At 46.8% G+C, this 15,026-nt stretch overlaps 1 protein-coding gene across 6 annotated transcripts in view; it reads right to left on the bottom strand.

Moving 5' to 3' along the window:
• CIT (citron rho-interacting serine/threonine kinase) overlaps window positions 1-15,026 on the bottom strand; it is a 196,271-nt gene that overhangs the window by 87,040 nt on the left and 94,205 nt on the right. For all 6 annotated transcript variants that reach the window (XM_075533368.1, XM_075533372.1, XM_075533371.1 and 3 more), the window contains exon 10: window positions 14,059-14,242. In XM_075533368.1, the coding sequence (XP_075389483.1) occupies window positions 14,059-14,242 (184 nt within the window). The remainder of the gene's footprint in view (window positions 1-14,058; window positions 14,243-15,026) is intronic.

The following is a 15,026-nucleotide window of genomic DNA, read 5'->3' as shown; positions in this document are numbered from 1 at the left end:
CGGAACCTAGCCCTTGCCGGTGATCCACACAATGGGCAGAGCAACTCCGTGTCCAACAAGAACCAGTCCCTACCCTGCTCACAAGCCTTCAGTGGCTTCCCACTCAGCACAATAGGAGCAATACCCAAATCCATAACACCCTGCTACCTCAACGGACACCACATCCTCCGTGTATCGTCAAGTTCTGGCTACCTCAGTATTCTTTTGGACGCCCACAAGCGGGTCCCAGCCTCAGAGATTGGGCCTTCCAGCCTACTGCCTGGAGCCCACTCCCCACTTTTCACCCACAACTGGCTCTTTACTGTCATTCCACTAAAAGGAAATTTCTGTGAGTGCAGGGATTTCTCTTGGAGTTCATGGCTACATATCCAGTGCCTACAAATATCAGGCATGTAGTAGGCTCTCAAATAAAGATCTCTACCAGAATGTAAGCTCCCTAAGTCAGGGACTTTTGTGTGTACAGCACAGTAGCTTAATAGATTCATAAAATATGTGATCTTCAGTCGGGACTCCGTGTTCAGCTCAAAGATGCCATGGCAGTTACATAATCTACTGTCAACTTGAGGAAGGAAGAGGTGGAGTCTAGTCTGTCAATCAGGTCACAGTCTGATGACCCCATTTGGAGGCACAATGGAGATAAATAACTCACGGGAGACGATACTATCTCTGCTGTACATTCCTGTTAAGAAGCCAGACGGAGTTACGCTGATGGAGCAAGGACCCTGGAACTGGAGGAGCCACGTGGAGACCCACGCCAGCGCTGTGATACTTCCACTGACACTGGATCCACAAGATTTTCCACTCACTGGCCTGTGATCTTCCAGCATCCGGCATAATTGCATGGGTTGCGTGAGTCTAAAGAGCAATTTATAGACTGGAATCGGACATATGGGCTAATATCAGACTTATGGACTTGATCTGGACTGGGATGGGATGTTTTCTCAATGTACAATTATTCTTTGATATAAAGTTCTCCATTACACACACCAGTGTCTCTGGATTTGTTTCTCTAGACTACCGGGACTAACATAGATGCCTTCCCGGCTACCCAGCCCCTCTCTACCCCTCCCCACCCACTTCCTATCATGGCCTGATCTCATTTGAGCAGTGTTTCACAAAGTGGGCATTACTGCCTGCTAGGTTGTGGGGGGCACTGTTTTGCTGGGGGTTGGAGGGAGGCACTGAACCTTTTTTACCCCCGAAAAGGGGGCGGTAGGTTAAATAAGTTTGATAATCTATGCTGTAGAATTACCACCCTTTGGAACAACATTTTTGTGAACTTGTTTGCCCTGCACCCCCATCCCACACCCCCAGTGTTGGGCTTCTTGAGGGCAGGCGCCAGATGTTTCATTCCGACTTGCATCCAGAAGGTGTTCATGAATGAATGGTGGGTCACACTGTGCTCCTGGCAGCCTCAGATGAGAGGTCGCCGTGGGACAAAGGAATCCAGAATAAGATGTGATTCTGAAGTCAAACCAATGCTGGCAGAAGCAGGCTTTCCAGTCTTCATGAGGGAGGTGCCCAGTATGAGTTCTGGGATGTCTCAACGACACACAGCTTCTTGCCTAAGGGACACCTGGGGGAATGGGTGGCACCGAGCACACAGCATGTCCTCTTCCTCCTCTGCTGAGTTCCAGAGGCAACTGGGGACTAAGAGGCTCAGCCATGTGTTGTGTAGAAGGAGCAGGCTTACCCGACATGTCAAGTGCTCCGTTTGGAGTGGAAAGATGATACGAGGGCGTCTGTCAGTCCCCTCATGTATTCTCTCAATGGAAGAAACCAGCAAACTGATGGTATGACGTAGCAGCAAGCAGGAAATTGAAATCAAAACCATCTCAGGGCTACCCTCACCCCTCCACATTGACAAACACGACACGGGCACTCACCCTGCTACAGGCCTCCACTCAGTGCTTTGCGTGTTTCACGTCCCCAGAACAAGCCTGCCAGGTAGGTACTGGCATAATTCCATTTCACAGCTAGGGAACTGAGGCCAAATGGAATTAAGTGTTTCAGTCATGCAGCTAGTGACGGCTAGCACTCAGATGTTAAGCCATCTTTGATGATAAAGTCTGGGCTTTTAATGGCTCTATAATTTCTCCTGGGGAGCCCTTGGGAGATAGTGGTTAGGTGCTCAGCTTCGAATAGAAAGGCTGGCAGTTGGATCCCAGTAGCCACTCCTTGGGAGAAAGATGTAGCTGTCTCCTTCCATACAGATTTACAGCCTCGGAAACCATATAGGGCAGTTCTACTCTGTCCTATAATTGGAATCAACTGAATAGCAATGAGATATATAAGTGTTCCCCCCCCACCCCTAAATAAAGAATGGTTTTATTCAGCGCTAAATTTAAAATTCAAGGAAGTTGGGAAGTTGGTCACCCTGAATTATGCACTAGCTGTGTGGCTTTTAGAAGTAACCCTCCTCTTAAAAAAAAAAAATCCCTACCATCCGTCTTAAGACCAAACATCAGTTTAGCTTAAGTAATAAAGAGTATCTGCCACAAGCATGTGCTCGCTCGTTCAAGGTCTATCTGCATGGATCAGAATGACAACAGCTGGAAATAATTTGCTAAGAAGCTTAGAGGGCGGTGAGTTTATGTTAACGAGGGAGCAACCATTCAGAAAAGGAGAGTGAAGAATGCAATCAATGACACTGACTGTACACGCAGAAGCCGCTGGACTGGGTATGCTGGAAATCAATTATTTTAAAGGGAGGGCTGAAGCTGAGATTTTTCTAAATTATATACACATTACATACACGCACCCTCGAGGTTCAGAATTTTAGTAGCGACGCATAGACAATGGTACATGGCGGGTGTGGAGAACAAAATACAAAGGGTTTGCTGCTGGGACTTAGTAAGGATAGGCATCGAGCACATAGCATGGTACCTGCTATACAGAGAAGCCCCAGGTCCATTCATTACCTTATTTGATTATGCCATAAATCCTGCAAATCTATCAAAGTCATGGCTCTTAGCGGGAGGGGAGCACAGTGTTCCCAGGGACATCCAGGCATCAGTCTAAGTCTTAGCTGGGCTACCTACCACCTGCAGTGGTGCCAGCCACCTCATGAGGGCAAATTTGTGAAGCTCTAATGAGCTCATACATTGAAAGGACTACGCACACAGGAAGTACCCAAGAGGTGAGTGTTTCCGTTGGACAAACTGAGCCAAAGAACAAGTGGCATCCCTGTGGCTCCTTCCTCACTGCCATCACGTCTCTGCTGACGCAGAGCAACCCCCGCGGGTTCCCGAGGCTGTCACTGCTGACGGGTGTAGAAAGCCCAGTCTGTCTCCCATGGAACTGATGGTGGGTTCTAACTGACGACCACAAGGATAACAGCCCAACGTGTAACCACTACAACACCAGGGCTCCTTGAGTCTAATGCAATCGGATAAGTGGCCACCGAAGACCCGCCAGACAAAGTACTACTTCTGGGGAACGAAGGTGAACCTTGAACAGCTTGGCCAGGGTACAGGGGGCGAGCAGGAGGCACACCTGGAAAGGCAGGCTGGGGTCTTGGCATACCAGGCCTGGAGCACCAAGCTCAGGAACGACCATTAATCCTGGGCATGCTGTGACGGCTCGGGAGGTCTGAGCAGTCTGTGCTTTGGAAGAATTCCACCCTCCACGGCGCACAGATTGGACTAGAGAAAGTCGGAAGCAACGGGAATTGGTGAGAAGGCTGCTGCAATAGTCCACGTAAGGGCAAATAGAGGCCAGGGGTGACAAGAGAAAAGCAGGTGTGGGTGCAGGTGTCCTCCCACAGGTAGACAGACCTTGGAGGACTTTGCCACTGATATGAAGGTGGCAAGAGACAGTGGTTTAACTGAAATACACTTAGTGGACGGAGTGAGTGAGCATCTTGGAAAAGAGTAGACGGCACGAATGGGGAGAAGCTGGCAGCACATCCTGGCGAAATGAACACAGAGCATGCGGGGAGGACGGACACACACAGGGTGGTGGGAATTAAAGTCAAGAACCCGAGTAAAAACACCAACAAGAAACGACAGAGAGAATTCTCCGAGTCGGAATCAACCCTGTGGCAGTGAGGGCGGCGGCTCCATGTACAGGCCCTAAACTGGAAGATGAAATCAATGAAGTTGTGAGAATGGTCGTCTGAGAAGAGGAAAGCCAAGGTCCCGCCAAGGGAAAAGAGAAATAAATCATTTGAAGAAGGAATGTCACAATTGAGGGTGTCAGATGGAAATCACTAGATTTGTTGGTGAAGTGCAATTAGTAGCTGCCAAGACAGCCATTTCGGTGGCTTTGTAGGCGTGACAGAGGAAGCTGGGAGGGCCGGCTACTGCTTCGGGGGAAGTTTGCCAGAGAAAGGAAGGTGAGGGTCAGGAGACAAAAGACAAGTAAAGCAGAGAGAACCGAGAGAAATTCACTTAAGCAAAGAAGAGCAGCCAACCTGGCACAGAACTTGGGAACATACAGCACCATTTAGTCAATTACTGTCTTCTTCAGGGATCCGAGGCAGCCATGCAAATTAGCATGTGCAGGCCAGCAGAAAACGCTGCTTGACAGATCTTTTGGAGCCCAGTCTTCAGGATCGGGCGAGGATCGTTTGGATTAGATTTCCTAACGGTATCTTTAAGGCAAATAAGGAGGCGGTAGAATGGTCCTGCCAGGCCTACAAAGCAAGCACCCGCAGTCTAAATAGAGAACAGAATAATGCGAGCAGGAGAACGAGGTGTGCTTGACTAAGAGGAAAAAGGAACTGAATTAGCAAGACACACAGGGGCGAACATTCAACATCGGATCCAATCACGCTGGGACAGAAACGGAGGGTCCACCACGCTCTGTGCTTCCAGAAGACCAGGGTGAACAGGCCCCAGTCCTGCCCTTGAAATCACAGTCTATTTGGGGAAGCAGAAAAGACATACCAAAATAGATGTATCTGGCAAGAATCATGGATTGGCATTCCTCGTGGTAGTGCCCTGCCATGGGTCTTGCTTTATTTCCCCCCTTTTGCACTTTTTATGGTGAAGTTTCACTGAGCTAATCATCAGTTTTCTGCTCAACAATTCTTGCACCATCTTGTTTCATCTCATCCATGGCAACCCCCACAATGTATCACAGCCTTTATCCCGCTTCTTCTCCGTGTTTCCTGTTTTCACTCCGACCTTTGAATTCTGTCCTCGGTGAAAGGCTGCTCCTTTGATGTTAAAGGATGGATGATTCCAATGACAAGGTCAGTTCTATTTCAGCCTTGACTAAGGGCCATCGTCTTGGGGGTCCCACCAGTCTCTACCTAGCTAGCAAACCTGAACTTTTTCTTTATCCTTTTGAGTTCTGGTCCATATTTTTTCTTCCACTCTATCCAGGACATTCTATTGTGATCCCTTTCAGAGTTGATGGTGGTGGCAGCTGGGCACCATCTAGTTCTTCTGGTCCCGGGGTTGTGGACTCTGCCCTGATGCCCCGGGTTCAGAGGTTCACTCCCTCCAAGTGTCTGACTATGCCTAAGAAATGTACATAACACCCCTGCCCCCACCCCTGAATGTCTCTTCAACTAGATGGGAAGGTATATAAATTGGAACTTTTTGTTTGTTTTGTATTTGATGTTTGTTTGTATTTTAAGTTAAATTTCTCTAGAAACGGTATACATGTACGTACATATATAAAATAATTTGTTATCTAAACACATATGGTTAGAATACCGAAGCCCATTCCCTCGTTCTGACTCCTATTTCCCCATGGAAACACTTTAAACTCAAGCCCTTTTTCCCCTAATAAGTTAATAATATTCTTTTTTTAAAAAATACTTTTATTGGGGGCTCTTACATCTCTTATCACAATCCATACATTCCTCCAATGTGTCAAGCACACCTACTGTCATCATCATTTTCAAAGCATTTCCTTCCTGCCTGAGCCCGATATCAGCTCCCCATTTCTACCCCCTCCCTTCCTCGCCTGCCCTCCCTCATGAACCTTATCTTAAATTGGCCTCCGTCACCCCTTACCCACTTTCCTGTAATTCGTTCCCCTAGAAGGGGGTTCTAGATTGATCCTTGTGATCGATTCTACCTTTCATCTCCCACTCTCCTCTAATCCTCCTGATATCTCTACTCTCCTTGTTGGCCCTGCGGGGTTTATCTATCCTGGATTCCCTGTGTTTCAGGCTCTTATCTGTGAACTTACTGTTTCTTATTAGTAGGTAAAGTATACTACATCTAGGGTGACCAGCTTATTTTTAATGAGGCATTCCTATGTGCCAAACACTGGGACAAGTGCTATGTATGAGGATCAGTGAGGGAAAAGATTGCTGTTTTGGGTCACTGTGAGTCAGAATTACCTTGATGACAGTTAGTTTTTGGAACCAGAGTTCCAGTTCATCCACGCAAGGCTTTATTCCAAACAAAATGTGTTCTAACAGAGCTCTGTGGTCAGTGGGTAGCTGTAGATAAGTTTTTTCAGTACTAGACTTGTCTTAAAGAAGGAGTCCTGGTGGCCTAGTGGTTACACATTGGGCTGCAATCTACATGGTCAGCAGTTCGAAACACCAGCAGCTCCGTGGGAGAAAGACTGGGCTTTCTATAGTCTCAGAAACCAATATGTGTCTCTATGAATCAGCACTGACTTGATGGCAGTAAGTTTGGTGGGTTTGTTGGTCTCATAGGGGACCTTCAAAAATAGGTCCAATAAAAAAGCGGCTTCAGGGGACGGGCAACAGAAAAGTGGGTGAAGGGAGACATCGGACAGGGCAAGATATGACAAAATAATAATTTAAAAATTATCAAGGGCTCATGAGGGAGGGGGAGCGGGGAGGGAGGGGGATAATGAGGAGCTGATCCCAGGGGCTTAAATGGAGAGCAAATGTTTTGAGAATGGTGAGGGTAACGAATGTACAGATGTGCTTTACACAATTGATGCATGTATGGATTGTGATAAGAGTTGTATGAGCCCCCAATAAAATGATTAAAAAACACACAAAACAGTGGCTTCTAGGGTGGCAGGTTTGGATTTTTTTTTGGGGGGGGAGGGGGCGGGGGTCCAAATGAGTAACAACAGAGAGAGGTTGATCATGGGAACTCACTATAAAGAAGTTTTCAGAAAACTCAACATGGCATTGGTAGAAAAAGCCAGAGAGCTGTACAAAGGAATTCTTTTCCAGCGCAGCAACGCGCCAGCTCATCCTTCAACGGCATCAAGGGCTGCCCTGTGAGAAGTTCATTAAGAGATCCGGCCTCATCTATCCCACAGCCCTGATCTTGACTTGATCTTGCCTTCTCAGACTTCTTTTTGTTCCCCGAATCAAGAACATTTCTATGGAACATGATCTGAATCCCTTCAAAACTACTCTTTTGAAGCGGTGTCAATCAGAGAGTGCAGACTTATTCAGGGATGGGTTAGAGAGCTGAAGCGCTGCCTTCAGACGTGGAGCTGTAGACTTAGACAGAGATTATGTCGAGAACAATAGCTTCACATTGGGTATTTGTTGAGTAATAAAGGTTCCTAAGATTCTGCTGCAATACTTTTAGAGTTACCCTCGTACATCTCATTTTATCCTCTCAACAACTCTGAGGCAGATGTCCTTATTAAACCACTTGGCAGTTAAGAAAATTGGCATGCCAAGAAGGCTCAGTAGAGCAAGGACGAGCTACCAGAAAATGGAGTCCCTGAAAATGTGGAAGGCACTGGGGACAGCCATTTCCTTCTTGCATGGTGTTTGAAGGACTGGCTCATAACTCCATTTTCAGATCCATCCGCAATTAAAGAGCCGTTAGTGAACAGGTCCAGAGTACCTCCTTCCTAAACCAGCCTACCCAGATATGTCAGCCTATTAATTCCAGGCTCATTCAGATTCCATTGCTCCCCTAAGAGTTCCAGCTTTTCCGAAAGCATAGGAGTGGCACAAGTACAACTAACACAAAACATAAAACCAACTGGTTGTTTCTTCTAGAATCTATGCAGGAATGTACCGTCTGTTTAAGCAAAAGCTTAAATTACGCAGTACATACACCTCAGAGCTAAGAGAAAGCACTTAATGGGGGAGGTAAGAAAGCTGATATCCTTTTTTTAAAAAAAAAAATCTTAATTCACTGATTTCTTTTCCTACTATCCGATTATAATGTTCAGGCAAATGGAGGCACTAGGCACTCAAGACTTGGGGACTCAGTTTGTGACACTGTTGGTTTATAAGGAAAAAAGACACCATTCACTCGCTTTCCGGCATGTGATTCCATCCCGGAGACAGTCAAGCATACTTCTCAAGAGCCCCTCCATCTAACTCCAGCCTGGGCTTTAGGGAACTCCCACTAGTAGTGAACAAGGAGGCACTCTCAGTGGCTGCCTTAAAAACAGTCTGGGGTCCTTAAAGATGAGCCTAGAAAATGGATGAGTGACCACAACCATTTAAGCCTTCTCACTGTCAGAGTTCCTGTGAAAACCCATAATTTATTCAGTTCCACCTCACAACATCTCATTCAAGACACTGGTAACCCATCTGGGGTCCGTGCACCCCAGCACAGAACAGGGAGGCAGCACCTGCAATCTCCTTCTGGATGTGAGGAGTGAGCAACGGCGCTGGCAATCCACGTGGGTAAATAAGAACCTGTGATGCCGAAAAAAGGACTGTGAGGAAGGGAAGCTCGGGAGGCAAAGACGGCCCCACAGAAAAGGCCTCCTCCACACCCCCGAATGTGTTTTGCAAGTTATGGGTACACAATTGCATAAGTTGCTAAGCAATTTGCCATTACCTCCTTTATGGGATTTTTCACTTGCTGAATGCACAAGGAACTTGAAGCACTTACTGAAGATCAAAGACTATAACCTTCTAGATAGATTGTGTTTTGGCAGAAAGAAAACCAAAATTTCACAATGAAACCAAGAAGCAACATCATGAAAAATGAGAAAATATTGAAGCTATAAAGAATTTCAACAACAACAAAAAAAGAGTTTCATTTTCCTTGGATCCACCGTCAACTCTCATGGAAGCAGCAGTCAGGAAATCGAATGATCCATTCCACTGGACAAATCTTCTGTAAAAGACCTCTTTTAGAGGAAAGTAAAAGGAAACAGAGGAAAGAACTAGGAGCCAAAGGGCATTTATAGAGGTCTAAACACAGGCATGTATACATGTAGATATATTTATATATGAGGATGGAAAATTGACCTATATGTATAGATTTATAGGTTTAGTATTAAGGTAGCTGATGGACATTGGGCCTCCACTCAAGTACTCCCTCAATGCAAGAACATTTTGTTCTATTAAACTAGCATTCTATGATGTTCACCTTCCCGACATGATTGCTGAAGACAAATGGGTACACAAGCAAACGTGGTGAAGAAAGTTGATGGTGTCCGGCTATCAAGAGAGCAATTGGGGTCTTAAAGGCTTGAAGATAAACAAGCGACCATCTAGCCAGAAGCAACAAAGCCCACATGGAAGAAGCACACCAGCCTGTGTGATCACGAGGTGTCGATGGGATCAGGTATCAAACGCATCAAAGAACAAAAAAAATCATATAATTGTGAATGGGGGGGGAGTGCAGAGTGGGGACCCAAAGCCCATCTCTAGGCAACTGGACATCTTACAGAAGGGTCGCGGGGAGGAGACAAGCCAGCCAGGGTGCAGTGTAGCACATATATACAACTTTCCTCTAGTTCTTAAATGCTTCCTACCCCCCCCCCCCACTATCATGATCCCAATTCTACCTTGCAAGTCCAGCTGGACCACAGATAGGAACTGGAAACACAGGGAATCCAGGACAGATGAACTCTTCAGGGCCAGTGGTGAGAATGGCAATACTGGGAGGGTGGAGGGAAGGTGGAGTAGAAAGGGGGAACCGATTACAAGGATCTACATATAACCCCCTCCCTGGGGGACGGACAACAGAAAAGTGGATGAAGGGAGACAATGGACAGTGTAAGACATGAAAAAATAATAATAATTTATAAATTATCGAGGGTTCATGAGGGAGGGTGAGGAGGGAGGGGGGAAATGAGGAGCTGATACCAAGGGCTCAAGTAGAAAGCAAATGTTTTGGGAATGATGATGGCAACAAATGTACAAACGTGCTTGACACAATGGATGTATGTATGGATTGTGATAAGAGTTGTATAAGCTCCCAGTAAAATGATTTTTTAAAGGCCCTCTTTTGAAAATATTAATAAGCAAAAATGTTAAATCTGTCTCAAAAGAAGTACAATGAGAATGCACCTTCAGAGGGCAGGACTTCATCTCATATGTTTAAGAAATGTGCTCGGGAGGGACTAGTCCCTGGAGAAGAACATTATGTTCAGTAGAGGTTTGGAATAAGAGAGGAAGACCCTTAGCAAGATATATTGACACGGGGCTTAAGTGGAGAGCAAATGCCTTGAGAATGATTGGGGCAGGGAATGTATGGATGTGCTTTATACAATTGATGTATGTATATGTATGGATTGTGGTAAGAGTTGTTTGAGTCCCTAATAAAATGTAAAAGAAGAAAAGAGAAAAAAAAAAGATATACTGACACAGTAGCTGCAACAATGTGCTCAAACAATTGTGAAGACGGTGTGGGCCTGTGTGATGCTTCATTATTTTGTACATGAGGTGGCTATGAATGAGGATTGACTCAATGTCATTTAACGAGATTTACATAATCCAATGTCCTAATCCAAATCCAGGGTCACCCATACCCAGTAAGTGAGGTGAATGCTAAAATGACCCACTCAACTACCAAAGGTATAGCAGCAAGGTCAAGCACAAAACCACAGTGAAAGACGTAGGGCAAAAGAAAACATTTAGTAGAGTTCCTCAGAGACAGGAATCCTTCCGTTCCATCTTCCAGGGCAAGATATGACAAAATAACGATGTATAAATTACCAAGGGCATATGAGGGAGGGGGGGGGGAAGAGGACCTGATGCAAGGGGCTTAAGTGGAGAGCAAATGCCTTGAGAATGATTGGGGCAGGGAATGTATGGATGTGCTTTATACAATTGATGTATGTATATGTATGGATTGTGGTAAGAGTTGTTTGAGTCCCTAATAAAATGTAAAAGAAGAAAAGAGAAAAAAATGATTAGGGCAAAGACTATACAGATGTGCTTTATACAATTGATGTATGTATATGTATGAACTGTGAAAAGAATTGTATCAGCCCCAATAAATTGTTAAAATTAAAAAAATTTTAAAAGAAAAAAAAAGATTAAAAAAAAGAGAAATAAAAAAGAAACAAAGACTTTGTGTTTGCATTCACCTTTTAAAAATGAGAATTACCCCCGAGATCCTGGATGCTTCCTCCCCCCAACTACCATGATCCGAATTCTACTTTGCAGGACTGGATAGAGCAGAGGATGTACACTGGTGCATATGGGAGCTGGAGGTACAGGGAATCCAGGGTGGACGATACCTTCAGGACCAGGGGTGTGAGGGGCGACACTGGGAGAGTAGAAGGTGAGTGGGTTGGAAAGAGGGAACAGATTACAAGGATCTACATGTGACCTCCTCCCTGGGGGATGGACAACAGAAAAGGGGGTGAAGGGAGACGCCGGATAGGGCAAGATATGACAAAACAATAATCTATAAATTATCAAGGGTTCATGGGGGGGGGGAGCAGGGAAGGAGGGGGAAAAAAAGAGGACCTGATGCAAAGAGCTTAAGTGGAGAGCAAATGCTTTGAAAATGATTAGGGCAAAGAATGTACACAGGTGTGCTTTATACAATTGATATATGTATATGTATGGATTGTCATAAGAGTTGTATGAGCCCCTAATAAAATGTGTTTTTTTAAAAAATGAGAATCACATTAAGCATACTGTTGGGCCCTGGACAGAAGCCCACTTTATGTTGTAAAAATATACAAGAACCAAAAAACAAACTCACTGCCATAAAGTTGATTCTGACTCAGAGCAACCCTATAGAACAGCAGCGAACTGCCCTGTGGGTTTCCAATCCTGTAACTCTTTACAGAAGTGGACAGCCTCATATTTCTCCGGAGGAGTGACTGGTGGTTTTGAACTCCTGACTTTGTGGTTGGTAGCCCAAGGTGTAACTACTGCACCACCAGGGCCTCAAAGAATTCATAGAAAAATCTAATTATATGATAAGGGAATTTTCCCATGAAGTTTTTGGAGCCCTGCATATTTGGAACTTCCAAAAGTGTGAGAGTATTTTTTTTTCACATAGAGGAAACAACACACACACAATCTGGGAGGAAAGGATCATGAGTAAATTGTGCCAACAAGTATTTAGCAAGTGCATGGGTCTTAAGACTGAGAAGGCCCTGTCACGGAGCTCCTGTAACTGAGCTTTCTGTAAGCAGCAAAGAGAGGCAATTACAGTCTTCCTGAAAAATAAGCAATTAATCACACACTGCTTTGGATTCATTGCAATGCCCAGAGTCCCCCACATCATTCTGCTTTTGCCCCTGAAACAAAACTCCCCATGGTCCTTCCTGCTTTCAGATAACTGGTCCATGGCCCCACCAAGCTTTCCTTTTGACCGAAGCCAGCCCATGACTAGCCAGAACCAGAAGTCTCCACGCATCTCCCTCCAGTGCAATGTGTGACCTTCAGTATGCTGTATGTGTCAAGGTCACGCTGCCCACAAACCATACCTCCTTTGCCCACAAAGCAAGCCTCCCCTTGTACCCTGCGCTCGTAGGCAATGCAGAACCTCCCAGCCCTGGCAGATCACTGCAACTGGATCTGACAGCACATTCAACAGCTAGCTAGATTTCGGCCTCTCCTGCCTTCACACCGAGTGCTATGGGGTTGTACAGAAAATAAGCAAGAAAAGCACAGCCTACGCTGTCGAATCCCAGATTTTAAACTCAGCCCTGAGGATGAAGCCAAAAAGGGCCCTTTCCATATAAAAGCCTCTGCTAAGTTCAATTACAGGCCCAATCCCTAGTTCATGTTGAATACCCAATTGTATAAAACAGCCTGAAATCTTTTCAGGAACATCACTGTCAAGATAGCACCTAGGAGAACACACCATCCAGGAACCAGCAGCTCATCTTTCAGTGTCATTATCTAAGCGACAAGCACAACATACAGGGAATGAATGTGGTCAAGGAGCAAACCGAATTCCGTTTGTCTCCTAAGCATGCAGCACTTATCGCCCAGCATTACCCACGAGCCTCAACATGAGCAGAGCAGGGCAGCTGGGACCATGGCACAGCCAGTCCAAGAGCTTACCGTGTCAGGGGACCTAAGGGAGACACTGAGCCGCCATATGCACAGAGGTTGCTGCATTTCGGAGACATCCCTGGAGGTTGGAAGCCAGGACCTGCCAATCTCAAGCACTGCACTGAGGCACTAACGTTCTTGAGTAGATCTTTTTAAGACTGTTTTAAGACCTAGGTTGAGATGCTTGTGGGGTTTTATCAGATTTGTACTTGTTAGTCTTCTGGTTTAGTTTGGGTCTTGGTTTTGGTTTTTCCCCTCTTAAGAAGTCTGATTCCTATGAATCAATGACTGCTACATCGCACTCCCTCCTGGTGGCTCATGGTAACGGGGCTTTCTCTGACCGCGGGTGCTCTGCTGGCTCAGAGAGCTCGGCCACCGGCTCCCAGATCTTGCAGCACACGTCAAGAGGAGCTGAGCACCATCTCCCCACCACTTGCAGCTCAGTGAAACCCAATGGGAAATCGTGCGGGGAACAAGATGTGGCTTTTAGAATTCTTGCGAGGTAGCAAAGACAGCAGCCCCCTCACCCCCTCCCACCCACCTGAGAGATAGCTACATCCATGGCTGGCTTGGCTGAGTGAGAGCCTGTCTTAAATCCTGCACATTGCTCCTTCTGCCAAGCATCTGCAACCACTAGCTAGCTCCTACCTGCCCTCCCCTCAAAAGAAGACCCAAGACTAAAAAAACTAACCCAAAGTATCCAACTGACAATTAAGGTGCTACTGGCAGGGGCAGGTCCAGGAAACACTGCAAAATGAGGAGCATGCTGGTCGACCCCAGCAAAGCCAGCGCAGCAAACTGCTTCCCAAATGCAGGGTGAGGAGCAGCCTCCCTCTAACGCACCCCCTCCCACCGCGCAGCACCCCCCCCACTGCTTGGTTTGCCTTGCCCCCCCCCCTCCCGCAGGTCCCTGGGAAAGTCAAATCACCACTTACTCAGATCTACCAAGAATCTCCAGTGCCTTGCTATACGAAAACCCCACAAATGGCAGCTCTTCGCCGGAGAAACCCGAGGGGTTCAGCTGGCACAGAGAGGATGAAATCCCCGAATTCTTCTCTGGTTCATCAAAATTGGAGGTGTCATCATCAGACTTGAGGGTGGGAACGAAGGGGGGAGGAGCTGGTTAAAGAAAAACAAGAGAGGGGGGGGGAACGTTGAGAGGAATTCGACACTGTTGCAGAGAAAAGCGGCGTCTTACTCCTTAGGCGTTCTCGGGGGCACTGCAGCGCCCGCTCTCAATCTCCTCCCGGCTCCGACAGCAACAAGAGCTTAACCCCTTCTCTGCCAACATGGCCACCAACCCGCAGACTGGCTGCCTTTCCTGCTGGGCGAAATTCAAGGATCAACTCAAACAGGTCACTTGATTGACTGGGAGAGAGAGCGAGAGCACGTAGCAAACTCCCCGGGGCCAGCGGCTGCTCGCCGCCTTCCCCACAGTGCTTCTACAGAGCGTCGGCGGGCGGTGGACTCGCTGCCGGATGCTCCAGTCTGATTTCTGTCCTCTCCTCGCCAGGTCTACAGAATTAATAGTTAGTGCTAATCACGGAAATCTGACGGGCCTGGGCGGGTGCGTGGCCTCGCCGAGGTGGAGGGCTGAGAGAAACGGGACGGAGCGTGGATGTGCAGGGTGCAGTAACTCACATCGGGGTAGCACTGCAGACCAGCCCAGTCCTATCCCGGCGAGTCTGCCCAGAGACCCCACTGGCCACTTTCTGTACTTCCATATCCACCCCCTCCCCAGCTCAGGCAAGCACACGGAAGCAGCCGCAGCAGTTGGATTTGCAGAATGAAACACCAGCCACATAAAGTTCCTCCCGCGATTCACAGAAACCCCCTGCGGCACAATCCCTACCTCCTCTGACAGCACGCTTGCCCCGCGGGGAGCATCTTACATCTTCGCTGC

Source organism: Tenrec ecaudatus, chromosome 16 (assembly GCF_050624435.1).
Source record: "Tenrec ecaudatus isolate mTenEca1 chromosome 16, mTenEca1.hap1, whole genome shotgun sequence".
Lineage (NCBI taxonomy): Eukaryota > Metazoa > Chordata > Mammalia > Afrosoricida > Tenrecidae > Tenrec > Tenrec ecaudatus.
The sequence above is the reverse complement of the archived record's forward strand: the minus strand, read 5'-3'. Positions and strand labels throughout refer to the sequence as shown.